Source organism: Trichomycterus rosablanca, chromosome 2 (assembly GCF_030014385.1).
Source record: "Trichomycterus rosablanca isolate fTriRos1 chromosome 2, fTriRos1.hap1, whole genome shotgun sequence".
NCBI lineage: Eukaryota > Metazoa > Chordata > Actinopteri > Siluriformes > Trichomycteridae > Trichomycterus > Trichomycterus rosablanca.
Genome location: NC_085989.1, coordinates 55,500,596 through 55,521,797, shown reverse-complemented (window position 1 = coordinate 55,521,797; position 21,202 = coordinate 55,500,596). Strand labels below are relative to the sequence as shown.

General features: G+C 36.8%; 1 protein-coding gene across 1 annotated transcript; it reads right to left on the bottom strand.

The window, feature by feature from the left end:
• Nucleotides 1-8,281: 8,281 nt before the first annotated feature.
• Nucleotides 8,282-21,108, bottom strand: LOC134302465 (interferon-induced very large GTPase 1-like). The gene is made up of 5 exons (XM_062987576.1): nucleotides 21,047-21,108; nucleotides 20,127-20,762; nucleotides 19,102-19,144; nucleotides 11,504-13,063; nucleotides 8,282-11,452 (listed from the first exon to the last, which is right to left on the bottom strand). The coding sequence occupies exons 1-5, from the start codon at nucleotides 21,106-21,108 to the stop codon at nucleotides 8,282-8,284; spliced, it is 5,472 nt and encodes a 1,823-aa protein (XP_062843646.1).
• Nucleotides 21,109-21,202: the final 94 nt, after the last annotated feature.

The following is a 21,202-nucleotide window of genomic DNA, read 5'->3' as shown; positions in this document are numbered from 1 at the left end:
TATACAGGAACATATACTGTATACAGGAACATACACTGTATACAGGAACATATACTGTATACAGGAACATACACTGTATACAGGAACATACACTGTATACAGGAACACACACTATACAGGAACATACACTGTATATAGGAACATACACTGTATACAGGAACATACACTGTATACAGGAACACACACTGTACACAGGAACGTACACTGTATACAGGAACATACACTGTATACAGGAACACACACTGTACACAGGAACGTACACTGTATACAGGAACATACACTGTATACAGGAACACACACTGTACACAGGAACGTACACTGTATACAGGAACATACACTGTATACAGGAACACACACTGTACACAGGAACGTACACTGTATACAGGAACATACACTGTATACAGGAACACACACTGTACACAGGAACGTACACTGTATACAGGAACATACACTGTACACAGGAACGTACACTGTATACAGGAACATACACTGTATACAGGAACATACACTGTATACAGGAACATACACTGTATACAGGAACACACACTGTACACAGGAACGTACACTGTATACAGGAACACACACTGTATACAGGAACATACACTGTATACAGGAACATACACTGTATACAGGAACACACACTGTATATAGGAACATACACTGTATAATATAATAAACATGTTTTGCCTGATCACTGATGTTTCTGCCCATCAAATCCTGCCAGGGTGTGTAAACTATAAGTGGAGCTCTCTCTCTTACTATTTGTATTCATGCCAGTATTATATATATATATATATATATATATATATATATATATACAGTGCCTCTTATATTGGCATATATGTTCATAGAATTGCATATATAAATTAAATATATATGCTAACATATATGGAGAATAGATATAATACCATATTAAAAATTAATCCTATACATGTTTAATGTACATACACACTATTTATTATGGGTATTTCATACATGTTATCTTATCCAGAGGATACATGTATGTTATAATAATATATCACCTTACAGCTAACATATATGGAAAAACCATTATTGATATAGGGGCAGATATGTTATATATTACATTTCCGTGTGGGTTCTTTAAGCATGTTTGTCAAGATCTCACTAATTCCACCCAGAGAGTAAAATCAATAGAGCACTCTGTTGTCACACATCACCTCTCTGATTCTGATCCACACTGTACCAGTGATCTGATCATTCTATTAAAATTAAACAGAGGCAAGAACCCATGTTACAAATCAACAGTGCTTCAATAGGCTACTTGTTTCTCTTTAGTGTGTCTTTAACCAAGTTGTAAAAAATGTTTGCAGTGTGTAAATACATATTAGATGACAAACCATTACTTTTTATTTTATTTGGAACTATGGCACAGGTGGAACATTTCCTTAGATAATCAGAGATCTGGGACTGGGAGTTGTGCAGTGGTGTAGGAGTTAGATGATAAAAAAAAAAAATGTAAGATTAAGAATCACCGCTGTACTATTAAACTACAATAAACCAGAATCAATAATAAAAGCAGAATGTCATCAGTAAATGACCTGATGTAAGCAGGAAGAATAAATAAACTGAGAATCTGTGCTACAGAACTGAAGTTTGCTGATGAATGTAAGAGTTTCTGTTCACTCGGTTCATTGGTACTAATCTAAACTCAGATCTTCTGATGTCATTATAATGAATAAGAGTTTTTATTCTTACCTTCACCTGACGCCATTTCACCTTCGTCCAGATTCATTCTAAAGTGAAAGCACGAAGTTCACTGATAAACAGGTGAGACTCACTGTAACTCCACCCACCAGGTCACGTGACATTATACACAGTAAAAGGGTGTAACAAGTGTACGCTTCTTCATTTGTGTGGTAAACACACTAGCAGCAAAATAAGCTTGATTTTATTCTCTTTGTGGTACATATTACCCCACACAGCGCTGTTTCACTCTGGTATTTATCTGTTACCACCAATCACAGTTCACTCAATAACTTTACAATCAAACCAAGTGAACAAGTGAAATATCTCTCTCTCTCTCTCTATCAAATTCTAATCTAGGTAGCTTTATTGGCGTGGCAAATATATACATTCGTATTGTCAAAGCTTAGTAACAGGTTTAGGAAAAATTTATAATAAATTAAAATAAATAATTATATGATTCATATAAATATGAATAAATTGAACAATAATAATAATACCAATAATAATTGTGATATATTAGATAAAGAAAATCACAGTTGAAGTCACAGACGTTCATACTCCAAACACATTTAACATATTTATTTTCTGCATGAATTTTACCCTCAATTTTACCCTCATCCAAGCTTTTACTGCCACATTCTGTCCGTTAATTACCTTACATTAGTAATTACCAACTGCAAGACCAATATACTACAATAATAATAATAACAATAATCATAATAAATATGTTAGGTAGTTTCTCAAAAGTCACTCAAAGTCCTGTCCCTTAAACTAGACTAGAACTTAACCAAGAGAAGAATCATTCGTTGAATCTCGTGCACGAGGAAAGCACTCAGACCAGACACCAAGTCAAAGTATGAATGTCTTTACCTTTATTCTGATTCCAGCCTGTACCTTGGTCCCCGTTGTTCCATCATCATGTTAGATAGAGAATTTGTCAGATAAAGTAGTAGTCAAACAGGACCAATCAATTTGCACCGCAGAATCTCTGCTTCCGAGAGTCAGAGCCATTCTTGTTCTTACCATTAGGCTTGCCTTTACCTTTATTCTGATTCGAGCCTGTATCTTGTTCCCGTTGTTTTTTATAACAGTCACGCTCCCAGTGACCACATTTTCCACAAAAATTACAATTACCCTTTTTACCATTCCTTTTGACAGTACCCTCCGGACACTATAGAACTATAGTTTAAACTTTTAAAAAAGCAAAACAATAACAGTGCAAATAGTAAAGTCAGTTAAAAAATAATATTAATAGAATAATAATTAGGGCTGGCACTGATCCGATACTCTGTATCTGTATCGGTCCGATATTGGCCCAAATCACTAAATCGGCTATTGGCAGGAAAAAGAAACGTGTAATCCGATCTGATACACTGATCTACTTACAGTGGGGAAAATAATTATTTGATCCCCTACTGATTTTGTAAGTTTACTACCTTACAAAGACTTGAACAGTCTATAATTTCTATGGAAGGTTTATTTTAACAGAGAGAGACAGAATATAAACAAAAAATCCAGGAAAAAAAACATTAAATAAAGGTAATGAATTAATTTGTATTTGATTAATTGAAATAAGTATTTGATCCCCTACCAACCAGCAAGAATTCTGACCCCCACAGACCGGTTATGTGCCCATGAGGCACACAAATTAGTCCTGTCCCTGTATAAAAGACACCTGTTTACAGAATCAGTTTCCTCCATTTAAATCTCTCGACCACCATGGGCAAGACCAAAGAGCTATCAAAGGACGTCAGGGACAAGATTGTAGACGTGCACAAGGCTGGAATGGGCTACAAGACCATCACCAAGAAGCTTGGTGAGAAAGAGACCACTGTTGGCGCGATAATTTGAAAATGGAAGAAATACAAGATCACAGTTAATCACCCTCGCTCTGGTGCTCCATGCAAGATCTCACCTCGCGGGGTAAGAATGATTCTGAGAAAGGTGAGGTCAGCCCAGAATCACACAGGTTGTCAATTATCTCAAGGGAGCTGGGAGCACAGTCACCAAGAAAACCACACTTCGCGTAATGGATTGAGATCCTGCAGTGCCTGAAAGTCCCTTTGTATGGGCCCGTCTAAAGTTTGTCAATGACTACCTGAATGATTCAGAGAAAGCTTGGGAGAATGTGATATGGTCAAATGAGACCAAAATTGAGCTCTTTGGCATCAACTCCACTCGTCGTGTTTGGAGGCAGAGAAATTCTGGATATGACCCCAAGAACACATTTACATTTTCAGCATTTAGCAGACGCTTTTATCCAAAGCATGGAGGTGGAAACATTCTGCTTAATCCCCTAGAAAATCTGTGGAGGGAGCTCAAACTTCGAGTTTTCAAGCGACAGCCTCGAAACCTTCAGGATTTGGAGAGATTCTGTAAAGAGTAGTGGGCCAAAATCCCCCCTGAGATGTGCACAAACCTGGTGACCAACTACAAGAAACGTCTGACCTCTGTGCTTGCCAACAAGGGTTTCTCCACCAAGTACTAAGTCACGTTTTGCTAAGGGATCAAATACTTTCTTTACTTAATCAAATACAAATTAATTTATAACCTTTATTTAATGTTTTTTTTTTTGGTTTTTTTTGTTGATATTTTGTCTCTCTTTGTTAAAATAAACCTTCCATAAAAATTATAGACTGTTCAAGTCTTTGTAAGGGGGTAAACTTACAAAATCAGCAGGGGATCAAATAATTATTTTCCCCATTGTATGCCCCATCTAAAAACACTGTTTAAACACAATAAAAACTGCTAATAAATGATAAATCGCTCACCTGAGATAAAGAAAACTGGTCTGGTCCCAGCATGAATCCATAAGTGTTATGAAATAAAACAAACTGCGCCAATTCACAACTATATGTGCCGCGTGAACGACAGCTCGAACGTAAGTGAAACCAAAAATGCTGCTAAATGTTCTGTGTGTAAAAGTGAAAAAAAAGCAGTTTCACAGTCTGAGCATTGTTATTTAGATAGCTTGTTTAACCATGGTGCATTGAGACTTGTATTATTACTGCTTAATTGTTAGAGAGGATTGTTGGCATCGGATTGGTATCAGCAGATACTCAATTTGCAGTATCGGTTCCGGTATCAGACATTAAAAAAGTGGTATCAAGCCAGCCCTAATAATAATAATAAGCTTTGCTATTGTCAACCTCGAGTCAGATACCCAGGAATAAAAAGTGTACTAATAGGGCTGGTGTCTCTTTTTGTTCTCTTTATATCATCTTCTGGACTTTTTTTTAAGGACCGTGTATCAACTGCATTGCCCAGGGGGTATTTCATGAAGTTCTCTCCACAAGTCCAGTACTGAACAAGACACGTTCTAGTCATTAATTTAAAACTGTATTACTTAATGATTTGCCAATCCACACGCCAACATGTAAATAAGGTATGTACCAGCACTTTTTTCTAGAATGAACAGAAGTAGCAGTCAGACAGGATCCACTGAAATTGTGGCAGAACTTTACATCTGCCCTCACAAATCTGGTCAGAAGCTCTTACATGAATCATTCAGCGTAAGAGGATCGTATTTGGTCCACGAGCTATTCAGTTTAACCGTCACTCTGCGCATGTGCAGTGAATCTTGTCCACATCTACACATAAACTTAAACTTCAACCATTACCATAGACTGGAGTATTGTCCTCGAGTCACATATTTATGCACATACCTGTATATTCTGAATAAATATATAATACACTCAGAACACATCTTGATAAGGCACACTTGATAAACTATACTGTTGTAATTCTTATTACATTCACACTGTTGTTGGCTTCACTTTGTCATGTTATTATTCTGTTAATATATACAAAATTCTAAAGTTTTATTATTCACCCACAGGTTTTGGTTTACACATAAAATTATTTTTAGATAGTGCTTGTCTAAACAATTGTTGGCTTGACTAATAGTGAGAAACCATTAGTAATCGAGTGTCTGTAACAAGTAGTGGCTTTGCTGCCTTTGGTCTCTTTTGTTTTCTTGTGCATTGGTGGCACAATACTTTTGTGTGGGGAGGTGAGTGCAATGTGTTTGGAGATGGGACATGGAGTTTTACTTTTTATTCGGTCTCCAACAGTGGAGGTGTTTTAGTATGGATGATTCACACTTTCACTTTCAGGAGTCGGACAGCAGGCACGCTTCGTTCGTGATTATAATAACTTTATTATAATGCACAATAGCATACAATAAGTAATAATTCCCAACCTAAAATCTACCTGTAAAGCGTATATACACCCTGGATTAAGCTATCATCACCCACCTCTCATCAGCTGGGGAGCACCTTCAGCTCTGGCAAGAGATCAACTTAACACAGAAATGCTGGGTGATGTGTGCTGTCCCACGGCTGAGTTCATGCAAGTGCCACGGAGTCTTCCGCTTTATATAGTTATTCAGGTGCTGTTAGACTAGGACCTTCACGTGAGAGCGCCAAGCTCATAACAATGTCTCAAGGTTGGGTGAGGCAAGAGTTTACGCATTTTAGCTACCCAGTTTCGAAAACAATACATATAACTGTTTCTATTTTCCAGTAAAAGCAATGCTTCTGCAAGTGAGTCAGGGTCTTAACCAAAGCCGAAACACATTACTAGACCATATCATATCATTCACCCATTAATTGTACGTCATCAAAAATACCTACTCCAGGTTTTGAACATATCTTTATAGACTCCAAAGAGGAGGGGTTGGCAATGAAGAGGGCAATAGAGGTATAAAAAGACCTATGTAAAATAAATTAGTTTTTCTTACTGTGGTATGCTTTTATGCTATATGTAAGAATCCACAATTGTGCTTTTATTAAACTTCAATCCAAAGCAGTTTGCTTTCTGACAGGAAAAGTTCCACCACAATGTCCAGAACTCAGTTGTTTAATTTTTTTTTTGCTAGTTATAACTTTTAGTTCAAGTTAGTGAAGTTCCTTTCAAGGTTTCCTCCTGTATTTTTAAGGGAGGTTTTCCTGCCACTGTCGCCCTCGGCTGCTCAACAAGGGGTTTGGTCTGTTGGTCCTGAAGTCTGTAAAGTTGCTTTACAATGTTTACAATGTTTATTGTAAAAAGCGCTACACTAATAAATTTAACTTGACTTGTTAAATTGTGATGGGTAAGCAATTCCTTCATTTTTAAAAGTTGTATTTAAAAACCACTTACAAAAGTTTTTATAAAAATAAATGTATTTGTGTGTATAAGGACATATTCGCTCACTCATTTTTTAACTTATTGTAAGTAAGTAAAAAAATGTAAGTAAGTAACTTATTTTTTACTTATTTATTTTTTACTTATACTGAATCACTGCACAAAAATGATTTATCCATGAGAGAATGCTGTTTGCTGTGTAGCTGTCATGGATAATTGTCATGATGATGACATGTTACTTTCTTGTTTCTCTTCATTCCTGTTTTATTCACACACTGACCACACCTTACTTCTTTTAATTTATAACCATGACACATTATTACAGCTTTAAAAACATAAAGCAGATGTGTACTTTCTTTTCTGTTGATTGGAATATATTACATAAAATTGTTTGTTCAGTAATAAAGTCCACATATCCATAAGGGCCTCATGCAGTTGGAGGTTACTTCACCCATTAATTGTATGTCATCAAAAATACCTACTCCAGGTTTTGAACATATTTTCATAGACTCGGAGGAGAATGGACATATTCACTCACTTATTTTTTAACTTATATACTGAATCACTCCACGATAATAATTTCTCCATGAGAGAATGCTGTTTGCTGTGTAGTTGTCATGGATTATTGCCATGATGATGGCATGTTACTTTCTTGTTTCTCTTCATTCCTGTTCTATTCACACACTGACCACACCTAACTTACATTTAATTTATAACCATGACACATTATTACAGCTTTAAGAACATAAAGCACATGCATACTCTCTGTTCTGTTCGTTAGAATATATTACTTAAAATGGTTTGTTCAGTAAAAAAAAGTCCACAGCAATAATTAAAATACTTTATTTGAGATTACTTTAAATATTAAATCATCTTAAATCATATTAAATACAGATGAAACCTGAGATACAAATACATTAATAATTCTCTAATCAACTTTATTTATTTTCTGCATGTTTTTTATCATATAAACCAGCACAAATACCGGGTTATCTAGCTTGGAATATACTGTATATACTGACTTGTAGTTTTACTATGGTTTTTATTCATTTTCCCAATTATTTTATTAATGAATAAAATCAACACGTATCTCTCATACCATTTCACATACACTCGTTGAGCAGGTATCTGGAACATACTTTGATTGTTTGAAAAGCTACACCTATCATACACATAAACATTGTAGTAGCCTAACTGCTGTTTTGTAATCTCTGACACACCCGTGCCACATTTTGCACTTAAAATGGACCCTCACTGACCAGCTGATGTTTGGGTGTGTGTGTGTGTGTACAGGGATCATTACACAGTTAACACAATTAAGAATTTTGTAATATAGGTTTGAGGCTGTTATGACCACTGTTAAAATATACAGTACATTTATATTTACACTTGTTCCTCTTTGTTTTATTTTAAAGATGTCCACAAAGCTAAACACATAATTGACTTTTTTTCAGATGTATTCATCCAGACTCTCAACAGCTTGTGTTTTTGTGTATTCTCTCCATTTAGTGGGGATTTCACTAGATCCTTGGAATGATTTACCATAGTGCTGCTCCAGGTCTGTTTGGAATCTGCACACAAACCACTTCCAGTATGGGAGCTCTGAATTATCAGGAGTGATGCTCCACCTAGCATATTCTCCTCCTGCTGTTCTGTATGATTTGTAATTTATTAGTCTATCTATGTCATGACTGGGATAAAAACATTTATCACTTTGTACTGCTACAGTGCAAAAATCAGTACTGAGATTTTTTGCATTTTTGTAGTAACAACCTTTGATTCCATCTACTCTGTGGAAGGGGACACTGTGATCTCCATCATGATTCTCCATTGTGTTGGTGCAGACGGCTTTACAAAATGGACACTGAACCCAGCAGCACTGACAGAGATGTTCAACCAGAATCTCATCAGGTTTCTTCCTGAACTTCTCCATGTTGATGTCTGTTACACTGTTGAAGATTTTATGTTGTTCTGACATCATCTTTGTGAGACCTTCACACACAACCTGCTGAAGAAAATCTAAATCTGTAATTTCCTCCAGACCAGTGCAGGTTATTTCTTTTAAGCTCAGCTCATCTGTTAATAAATTCTTCAAACTTCTCAGCCACATGTTTGCATCACCACTACTTTTCTTCACTTCTTCAGTTGTGATGTTCACAGAGTTCATCACTTTCTGCTCTTTGTGTTTCAGATTTCCTTTGAGAAGATTCAGAACCTCTCTGTTATTTTCAGTGATGTATTTATCAACATTTTCTGTAATAAACTGTTCAAAGTGTTTCTTGGGATGGTTGATGTACTCCATGTACTTCTCAAAGTTCTCCTGCTCTGCCAGAGATTTCAGCATATGTTTCTCAAGCTGTGACCTGTTACCATTAAATTCTGGCATGTCTGATCTCATCTGTGATGTCAAAACAATAGCAGTTTTATTGTAGACGGCTTCCTCGATGGCTGGTACAAGATTGTTGTAGACAAGTTCACCAAGTACTGTTGTGGTTGTTGCTCCTCTGCAGTAGTTTTGGAAGACGCTGTAATATTGTGGTTTCTGCTTTTCCAGGTACAATTTTATATCATTTTCATCTCTGAAATGTTGGTGGATCTTTGTGAATTTGGGATTTGCAAGGTAACACACATGAAGACAGAGATCCAGAGTGAATTCCTTCTTTAGCTTTATTTTTTTGTTCTCACTGTTAGATTGAACAACTCTGTGTTTGACATCATCAGTTATTTCCTGAATGTAACTGTTTTTGTACCCCAGTCCTGCAATTTTGCTGCAGATTTTCTTAATTAATTTTCCAGATTCTTGGATCGGAATTATTGTCAGATTTCTTACTGACTCATTGACTTCAAGCAGTTTTATCTCATCTTGTGTAAATATAGACTTCACTGATTCAGTAGATATACATTTTATTGATGTGTTTGTGTCTTCAATCTTGTTTAAAATGTAGCATGAATAATCTCTCAGTCTGTGTATCTTTGTGTAATCTTCCTGAGATATTCGCTCATACACAGCAGCTTGTTCATTACTTTCAGATAGAATCTGTATCACATCCTCCCAAACATCAAAAGCTTTCTCTACAGGTGTGTCTTGTGTTAGATCAGAGACCCATTTGTTCCACACTTTATCAAATTCCTGTCTGAGGACTCGTTCATCAGTTTCTGTGCTTTTTAGTTGTAGAGCAAGTGCTTTACTCATATTGAAGAGCTTTTCATCATACTCTGTCTTTTTGTGATCAAAAGTTTCTCGAGCTTTTTGCTGTTGAAGAAAATCATTCAGGTTTGTTTTTGCATTTTTTACAAGATCTTCAAAAAGTTGTTTAATTCTCTGTTCACATCTCACTTTCCATTGAATTAAAATGTCTTTGTCTCTGTCCTTTTCAAAGTAACATTTCATAAATTTCTCCACTTCTTCTTTGGTCTTCTTCATGTGGTCATGAAGGTCTTTGTCCTCAATCTTTTGCAGTTTTCTGTTTTTAATTGTGTTGTGCAGTTTTTCTTCATGTTCTAACATGGCACTTCTGACGGACCAGGTCCATTTTCCAAACTCAGTTTCTAGTTTCCTGTAGACTGCAATCTCCAGTGTATTATTGAAGCTAAAAACAAAGTTCTCGTTCAGTAGAGCCTTCCACAGATCACTGATGCGGGATTTAAACTCTGAGAGTTTCATACTATGAGACTTGGTAGCATTTGTGAAAATAGCTCTTTTTAGCTTTTTAACATTTTCACTGTATGAGGGGTTTGGTGGAGCCATTGGTGGGCTGCCCTCCCAGAGCTGTGCAAAATACTGAACATCATCTTGTACATTGAAAGCAATAACATCACTGAAGCACTCAGCTCCACTGTCTTCCTCTATAGCAGCTAATTTTGTCATTTCATCCAGTTTCTCCTGTAGACGTCTCCTACCCTCCATGTTCTTCTCTCCAGCTGTGATGTCACCAACATTCTGATGGACAAATATACAGCGTGGTCCCAGTTTGACCTTCTTCATTCTCAGGAAGGCCTGAACAACAATCTGAAGAATCTCCTGCATCTCAGCAGGGTTCTCACCAAATATGTTGATCAAAGTCAGATTTCCAAGACCTACAACAAATGTTGCAAGTTCATTATCATGATGGCGAGTGGATTTTCCTGCAAGCTCAAGTGCTTGAAGCCCTTCAGTATCTACAATAAGAACGTAGTCAAACTTCAGCTGCTCCTTCATCTCCTCTGATACTCTGACCAGCTGCATGAAGGCTCCTCGGGTGCACCTTCCAGCACTGACAGCAAACTGGAGTCCAAACATGGCATTCAGCATGGTGGATTTTCCTGTGCTCTGAATCCCTAGAACTGAAAGCACAAAGACTCTCTGGTCTCCCAGTTTCTTTATGAGTTCATCTAGAACTGCTGAAACCCAAATCAGAGGAACATGAGCAGCATCACCATCCATCAGCTCCATTGGAAGACCAGATTTTATGAGTTCTGCAGCAAGTTTGGGGAGATTGGAGATGTTTTCTTCTTCAGATGTTTTCTTACTTGTTTGTATGGACATATTTGACTCGTATATCTGACCCATCTCTCTGAAGATGTGTTCCAAACCAAATGTTGCTGCGTTTAGTTTTTCAGATATTTCTTCAAGTTCTGTTTGCTCAGCCTTCTTATTTCCTGATTCATCATGTTTCTTTTTAAGGTCTAAAACCCTTGTCCATGTTTCATTGTACTTGTGATGAAGATCTGAAAGATCATCTGAGGTTTGTTTGTCCAGTAGAATCTCAAGCCATTTAATAAAGAATGATTTTTCATTTCCTGATAGAGAATTAAGTGAGGAAATAATTTTTTTCATAAAGTCTGATTGTCCATTTTCTTGTTGCTGTTCACGGATTTGTTTCATTTGTGTTTGTTTTTCACTCTTTTGCATTTCTAAATTGTTTCCTTGAAGTCGATGTGAGTCTTTGTTTATCTGACACCACTCATACCAGAGCTTTCCTTGACAGGGCAGGTGTGTTTCCTTTAATGTGGAGATTTCCTTCCCCTCCAGTTGTTTTATTATCTCTAGTGCTGCTTCTTTTCCTTTCCTGCATTCAGGATCATCTTCATCTGTGCTGATCTCAGTGTTTTTGTGTAGATTATCAAGTTTAAAAACTAAAGATGACTTGGACAGACAGTCAGTGATGGTTGTTCTGAGGTTTTCAGATACGTCTGACTGATTTCTGTCTTTCAGACCAATTCTGTATATTCTATTCTTAATCTTACTGACACCTGATTCATCCTCAGAAAGGAGACAGATGAGTGGTTTGGGACTGTTTAGAAGCTTCTGTAGCATCTCCTTATTTCTTTCATTTTTAGGATCAGATAAAAGAACAACATTTACAGACGACATTTCAGTCAGAATATCCAGTTGTTCTTTACTGGTTTCTGCATCACCATGTAGATTACAGAAAGCAACACAGTCAGTAAAATGATCAGTTTCATTTTCAGATGGACAGTACCAAGCAATCTCCACAACTCCATCCATCAGTAGACGGTTTTTAATGCTGCCACGACAGTGTCTGTGGAAGAACGTCTGATGCTTCTCATTGATCAAGCTGTTCATCAGCTGAGACTTGGAAAAGGACACGTCTCCTAACCTGAAGAACGCCACCATTGGAGTTTCTGCTTCATAAACATGCTGGGTTTTACTAATCTTGGTACCAGAAGTGCCAGTGGTTTTCCAACTTTTAATAATTTGGTGAAATGTCCACAGAGGAAACTCGATCTTTCCAGTAAATGGATTTGGCACCAGTAGAGGCAGAGCGTACTGACACTGAGAGAGTTTAGTCACTATTAGTTGCTTCAGCAAACTGTCTGAGCAGTGGAACACCGCCATCTGAAGATCCATGGGATGGATAGGGCTCTCACTATCAAGACATACAACTTTTTGGCAAACAAGCTCAGCGAGTACATCAACTTCTTCATCTGTATCTGGAATGGGAGGGTCTAAATCATTGGCTTCTTTTTTGGTGGTGATGTATCTTGCTCTGTAATCCATCATTAACAACCTTTGTAGGAAAGTTTGAACCAGATCTTTTTCTTCACAAGGTTCTTGGCAATGTAATGAAAGAGATGTTAGCTGAAGAACATCTGAAGTTTGAATTTTTAGTTTCTGCTTTTCCAGAAGATGAAGTCTAGTTAAAAGTTGCTTATTGTTTTCCATTAAATGTGTTTTATTTTCTTCAAGTTTTGATCCAGTTTCAGCTACTCCAGGCTCAGTCTTTTTTTCCTAAAAAAACATTAAAACATTTGGATTATTTAACACTTGTTTTAATGATCAATTCTTTTAGTGTTAAGGTGAAATGTTTTATGTTTTAGAAGGTTCTTCCTTTGCTTTAACCTGTGTGAGTGATCAAGTGTATCCTGGCCAACTGGAAGTTGTTTTGCTTTATGTGATATTTTCCGCAATTAAAATGTGATGTGCTTGGAAAGAATTTTTGTGAAATAAAGCAAAAACCAGGGAAACAGGCAGGGAAAGTGAATAATAAAGTATCTTAATGTTTAACAAAGGTTAACCTGGACCTGGCACCAAAACAGCAGGATTATCCACTAGCCACAATAGCTCTAAACTTCCCAAGGATGATCCAGCAAAAAAGCCAAACATGCCTTGGTGGCCAATGAACACACAAGAACGATCTAAGGGGGTTTTGTCTGTGCAGGTTTCAGACATTATTCATTAACATAATAAGTGTTTGGGTATGAAACTAGGCATGCAGTGGGCCTGGGTTCAAGTTTACCAGGAGTGATTAACATTGACACTAAAAGACCTGTACAGCAGGCCTAGACAGCAGCACTGGATGGACTCTGTGCTTGTATAAACAAAGGCCTACTTAGGAGGATGAATTTAAGAAAACTCACAGCATGCAAAGAACACTGTTTACACCTCTTGCTACATGTGCACGGGGGCACTGTTTTACACCTTTTAGGTGTTCTGGTTCAACTCTGAAATTGAGTTTGTCATGTGTATGTTTTTAAAATAGTTTTCTATGTTTCTGTGTGACAATCCTCTTAATGTTGTATCAATTTACTCATGTTCCTTGTAAGATCCTTACTATCCACATTTATTATTATTATAGTGTTTAAAGATTTCTTACTATTACTAATAATATAATGTTGTAAATAATGCATTTTAATATTTAACTGAATAAGATTTATTTTACACATTTGTGAAAACATGCTGCTATCAAGACTTTTAAGCAGTGTTGGCAACTTAGCGACTTTGTCGCTATATTTAGCGACTTTTCTGACCCCTCTAGCGACTTTTTTTCAAAAAGCGACTAGCGACAAATCTAGCGACTTTTTCTGGTGTTATTGGAGACTTTTGGAGACTCGAACGTGAAAACACATATTGTTCTGCAGTTACTGTCCTCAACGAGCAGCGAGTCCTGCCGTCCCCCCTTCCCTGTCCCAAAGCACGGGCGGTCAGTATCACAGTCAGTGTTGCCAGATTGGGCGGGTTTCCACCAAAATGAGCGGATTTTGTTGGAAATTGGCAGAGAAAAACACACTTTGGCAGGTGGACAAAATTTGGGCTGGTTTGTAATTATTTGGCAGCTTAAAATATAAATAAAAAAAGCTATTGCTAAAGCAGGTGGAATATAAATAGGTCTCCCTTCTCCCTACCTTCTCCCACCACATCCAACCCGTTGTCAAAAGTTTGATTGACAGGTTATTCTTTCCAGTCCAAGACACTGTTGCCACGCCCATAAATACACTGATTCATATGTTAGACAAGTGATTTGAGTTGAATATGAAGGTAAGCAAGTCTCGTACACACAACCTCTCATATGTACGAGAGGGCAAACTTTCATTGCTTGCAAGTTTATTTTTATTTACATGCAAAGGGTTGTGTCCTAACAAATAATGCATTTTACAAACTTGGTAGGCTACTTTAAAGACATGCAAGCAAAAAAAAAATTTCCTTTATAATGTATAATTACTGATCTGTACATTAGGCGATGACGTCATTTAGCGACTTTTAGGACAGTCAATAGCTACTTTTCTTACTGAGGAGTTGGCAACACTGCTTTTAAGTCAAAGTGACTTATTCACAAGAAGGAAAAAATGCTAAAAAAAAAATATATGGAAAGATTTTTTGTATTTTTCATGTGAGATTTAGTTTTTCTTATGTTCGTATAAGCCTGTTATAAATAATAATAAAACAAAAACTAAAAATTTGAAGAAGAGAAAATATTATTCAATTGATTTCATGCAAAAATCAATACTGCAGAAAAATACTGCTTACTTTTTCTGTCTCTGCTGTTTCTTGATTAATTTCAGCCTCTTGTTGTAGATGAGAGCTACATTCTGTAAACAAAAATAAGTAGCATGTGATAAAAATAATAAACACTTGAAACAACCAATTTATTCCAGATTTACTGATTATGATGGACATGTCTTATTTTGGAACTGTAATACTGCATTACATTTTACATTAAATTAAGTGTAGCAGAATGCTGCTAAAGGAACCATGGATTATTCCTAAAAATCCTCTCTTTATTTAATCCTGTGGCCTCTTGATCTCTTTAATCTCAGACAATTTGTACAACCCCAAAAGAGAACCTCAAGCTCCTTTCCCCACACTTACAATCATCCTGCACCTACATTTATAACTTTTAAAGGCTAACAGTGTCACAGCTCGGATCCTGGCTCTTTCATCTTAAGAAATATGTGACGTGCAAAAGAAGCACGTATGTTTTTTTGGGGTTTTTTTTTCGCTATTTTCTCTTGGTCTATCAACCTTGACTACAGGTGTGACAGTGAGCCAATCAGAAGTTGCTGCTGACTGCTGGGAGGCGGGTCCTGGCGCATAAAAGGACCAATCTGGGCAGAGTTCGGCGAGGAGTATTTTGGTGTGTAGCGAGACTTTAGCTGCGACCGAAATCGCAAACTTACAGAGTATGTACTAGATTGGAGGAAGTATGCACTACTCAGCCTGTAAAAAAAGTACATACTTTCAGTACAGAAGTGTGCAGTATGCACACAACACCACTACGTACTACATCCACCATCTTACCAACGTCAAGTGATGACGTGAGGACGTGATGACATAATCACCATAGTTACAGACTCATTACAAAACCCACTCGCCAACATTTTTATATTTATCGTCTTTTTGTTATTTATTTGTCTTAAAAAAAAATTATTTTATTTATCTTACTTACACTTGTGAACAGAGGACTCAGTTTTTCGCTATCTTTCTTGTTTCTTATTCCGCTTCGAACGCCTATGCAGCTCCAGTTGCATTATGGGATACATTAGCGAACCGCAAGTGTGCATCGTTTGCATACTCAAACATGGCTGCCCAATAAGTAGGTCATCCGGGTACTTCTCGCGTATCTCTTTGTGTATACTATGTATTCTGACATACTAACTGCTCTCGCGTCCTCATTTTGCATACTATTGAGTATGGAAGCTTTTGTTTACCGGCAGTTTCAGTTTTTAGCTGGTTGTACTGGCTTTTAGAAAACTTTATGTAACCAGTATCTGCCGGAGTCTCATTGTTGCTCTCTCCTCTTTTTCTCTCTCTCAGGTTTACCGCGACGAGTGGACAGGCAGGCATAGCATGCGTACATACACACACCGTAGCGATTGTTTGTTAGAACCATTAGGTAAGAGGCGGGTGCCATTGGTTGTATTTTTGGAGGTAGTTTTGGGGTTAGTTAGGCAGTTAGTCTCTTTTGTTATTTTCTTTTCTTTGGCACCATCAGAGTCCACCGTGCCTTTTAATTAATAGTTAAATAAATAGTATGTTCCAGCACTGCTCCCTCCAGGTGCTATAGATATATATTGTTATGCCTAATGTGTTTTCTGTTAGTAAATACTTTTGTAATAACCATTACTGAACACAGCTAATTGATATAGCTATCTTTGTTGTCTGTACATTTTTTTTGTATCTTTATAATTATAAAGTAAACAAAGCATTGCTTGACATATCAGCTACTGGCTTGTGTCCGTCCTTCCAATTCATCCCACATCCCCATGTTACATAACGTAACAAGATATCTCAGCTCCTTTTACAACCTCTCTGGAGGAAAGAGACTAGACCTATTCTACTTCCTTCATTCTGTATGTAAATTAAGCCTCCTTTACTTCCGAATTACAAGTCTGGACATTCAAAGACCAGAGGCCAAAGACAAACAGACAAACAAACAAACAAACATACACACAAACACACACTCTCACACACTCATCTGAATTCCAGTGACCTAAATCAGGAATTGGCTATGATCTATTGATTTGGAAAAAGAATTCAATCAAAGAAAATTACCACTATTGTTGTAATGTCTATGAGTATATCCTTATAAGTATACTTTTATGTATAATTTCTATTTTAATATATTGTTAAGAATTGTTTTCTGTGTATTAGACCTGTTTGATCTACAGTTTGGTATTTACATTTTGATCTTTTATTATGTTAGTGATATTAAGAGTTAACTTGGGAGCCATTTTTGAATGTGTTTTTTATTTTTTTACATAGCTAAGCTTTTAGCATCACCTACTGACCACAAGTGGTTAACGTGCATTGTGGGCGGCAACTGTTTCGCCACATGATCTTAAGGAAAGTTCATCTCCCATTGGCTACATTTACTGCACGCCACAACCATCTCAGTGTATTGAAAAAAAGGTGGCACAGTCATTTCATGGAGTTTTAGTTCATGGAGTACATGTTTTGGAGAAGTCCATTTCCCTCAGAAGAGTTAAAATAATCTTCTAACGGACTTTATCCATACAGAAAGTGACTGATATGTTATGAATTCAGTTTTACTGGTAATTTGTCCTTTAAAATGCCAGTGGTGCACTGTAATTGATTATTAGCTATTAATTATATAATTAAGTAATTAATTGCTAACCTCTCTTTTCCACAACATAAAATTGAGGCTGTAATGTTTACATCTCTTAAACTAGCTACAGTTACATCCTACAATGATCATGTAAAATAATTACTATAACATAATTTTACATATTCATACTGATGTTATATTGAAACACAGACTTATATCGATAAACTGGCCCTGTGTGAAAAAAGATAAGGAAGAAAAGTATTGAACTATATTAGATTGGAAAAGGTTACTATTTGTAAACGTTGACAACATGAAACAAGGGTATAAAATTGGCCAGCTGTAGCCTAGTGGTTAAGGTACTGGACCAGTGATCAGAGGGTCGCTGGTTCAAGCCCCACCAATGCCAGGTTGCTGCTGTTGGGCCCTTGAGCAAGGCCCTTAACCCTCAATTGCTCAAGGCAAGGCAAGGCAAGGCAAGTTTATTTGTATAGCACCTTTCATACACAGTGGCAATTCAAAGTGCTTTACATAAGGAAAAAAATAATAATTAAAAGCATTAAAACATTCCTGAGATCTAAAACCTCAGAAAGACTTCTTGCAAACATTTAGTTACAATTAAGAACATGAAATTCAAACAAGAGAGATAAAAAAAATTAAGGACATGAAAAATTTAAAGAAATTATTGTAAAGTATAACCTACAATTTAGGGAATATGAAATTAAAACAGGAGAGATAAAAAATTAAGAACATGAAAACTAAAAGAAAATATAGTAAAATATACCCTACAATTTAGAAGAGCATGAAAAACTAAAAGAAATATGGTAAAATGAGGGTAATGGCAAAAATTTCGAGCTCAATCATAGGCACAAGAAAAAAGAAAAGTTTTTAACCTGGATTTAAAGATTTCTACATTTGAGGAACATCTAATATCTCCTGGCAGTCTGTTCCAGTTATATGCAGCCCAACAGCTAAATGCTGCTTCACCATGTTTAGTTTGGACTCTGGGTTCAACTAGCTGACCTGAGTCCATGGATCTAAGAGATCTGGGTTTATATTCTCTAAACATTTCTGAGATGTATTCTGGGCCGAACCCATTCAGTGATTTATAGACCAGTAGCAGCACTTTAAATTCTATTCTGTAACTAACCGGAAGCCAGTGTAGAGATTTTAGAACTGGAGTGATGTGCTCAGTTCTCTTCGTCTTAGTTAAAACTCTAGCAGCAGCGTTATGAATGAGCTGTAACTGTTTAATGGTCTTTTTGGGAAGTCCAGTTAAGAGACCATTACAATAGTCCACCCTACTGGAGATAAAAGCATGGATTAGCTTCTCTAGGTCTTGTTGGCACACTAGACCCTTGATTTTGGCTATATTTCTAAGATGGTAGAAGGCTGTTTTGGTGATGGTTTTTATATAGCTGGTGAATGTGAGATCTGAGTCTATTAGAACGCCAAGATTTCGGACTTGGTCTTTGGTTTTTAGAGCCTGGGAACTGAGGTGTTCACTGACACTGGTCCTCTTTTCTTTGCTACCAAACACAACAATCTCTGTTTTGTCCTTATTTAACTGTAAAAAATTCTGGCTCATCCAGTTATTGATGTCCTCCAGACACTGACACAGTGAATCTATTGGGCTGTAATCATCTGGTGAGAGAGCCAGATATATCTGTGTGTCATCTGCATAACTATGGTAATCAATGTTGTTATCCTGTAGCATTTGGCCTAATGGCAGCATATAAAGATTGAACAGGAGAGGTCCGAGAACTGATCCCTGGGGGATTCCACATGTCATAGCCACCCTGTCGGATTCACAGCTGCCAATAGTGACGAAGTAACTCCGGTCTTCTAAATACGACCTGAACCAATTAAGGACTGTTCCGGAAAGTCCAACCCAGTTTTCCAACCTATCCAGCAATATTCTATGATCTACAGTGTCAAAGGCAGCACTAAGATCCAGTAAAACCAGAACTGATATTTTACCCGAGTCAGTATTCAGCCGTAGATCATTTAACACTTTTATGAGAGCCGTTTCAGTGCTGTGGTGAGCTCGAAAGCCTGACTGAAATTTGTCAAAATAGCCACTGAAATTAAAAAAACTGCTGACTTGATTGTAAACAACTTTCTCAATGGCTATGAAAGGAAGATTTGAGATCGGCCTGTAGTTGTTTAACACAGATCCAGACAGTATACTGTAACTGTAATGTAAGTCGGACAGTATACTGTAACTGTAATGTAAGTCGGATGAGGGATTAGTTTATCAAACCTTTATCAAGCTCTACAATACAGAGTTACTGCACAAATGATACTTAAAACTTTCCTGTGTAAAAAAGAACCCTTATGTTAACCATGTCCAGAAGTGGCATCGAATTTCTCTGGGCTCAGAGGCAACTAAGATGTTTATATTAATTATATAAAATGAAATCATTCAGTAAGTTATTTATGCAGGAAATTAATCTTTTACAGTGCTGAAATAAAAAGAGTAAAAAAAAGGATCAAGTAAGAAAAATGTACCACTTACCACCTTGCTTCCTCTTGTGTTCTTGTTTATCTTCTCTGAGCTTCAGTGCTGTGTTGAACATCTCAGCAGTGTAGCAGTGTTGGTTTCTCTCTGAGACCAGGCTGTTAATCTTGTCCACCAGTGTTCTCATCTCTGATTGGTTATCCATACTCCTGCTGCATGTGTGGTACCTGCCTCCACATTTATTTATCAGTTGCTCTAGTACACTGTTTCTCTTTAGATCATCTATGATGGAGTCACAATCCTCATCTCCGTCATACGTAAAGAGAATCATCACAAAGGGAAGAACATTTTCTCCAAACGTCTTTTGCAGCCATTCGAGCCCCAGTTTATCATCATCTGTAAAAAGCCCCAGTTGCAGAACGAAGATAAAGGAATTGATGCTGTTTTCATTAACTAAGCAACCAGTGATGTTCTCCACAGGAACTCGGGAATCATCATCACCATCATGTAAGTTAAGCATGTTGAACACTGACACAACATGTCCAGATATTTTAGTTTCTCTAGGCAAACAGGCCTGTAGTGGTAGAACATGCTTTGGTCCAAGTAGTATATTTGTGTCCCCAAAGTGAACAGCAGAGGTGTTTCCAAACAGTACAATAGTGAGACCAGGGGATTCACTGGATAATCTGTCACTGACAGATGATTGTTTAGATTCTTGGGATGTAATACTGCCAGTTTGTAATGTAAAATCATCGTTGTCCTTAAACACAAACCATCATCATTATTTCCTTTTTGATTATTTGTTAGACTATGTGTTATTACTGCATTATTAATAAATTAGTTACGCTGATGTTTATGTTTCTGTAAAATGTATTTTATTAAGCATGATTATTTAAATTCACTTTTCTGTCTTTAATTATACTTACAATACACTCTGGTACTTACTGGTACTGGTATTTTTTTTACATACCTCATGTTTTTCTGGTGCTGTTTGGATTTCCTCACTGCTAGAGGTCTGATCTGTGATTTCATGTTGACTGAAAGCTTGATTGTAGAAAAGAAACAGTTGTTATTTCTATTATTTATTTACTAGCTGAATGTGCTTTTTAAAGTCCACAATGTAAAA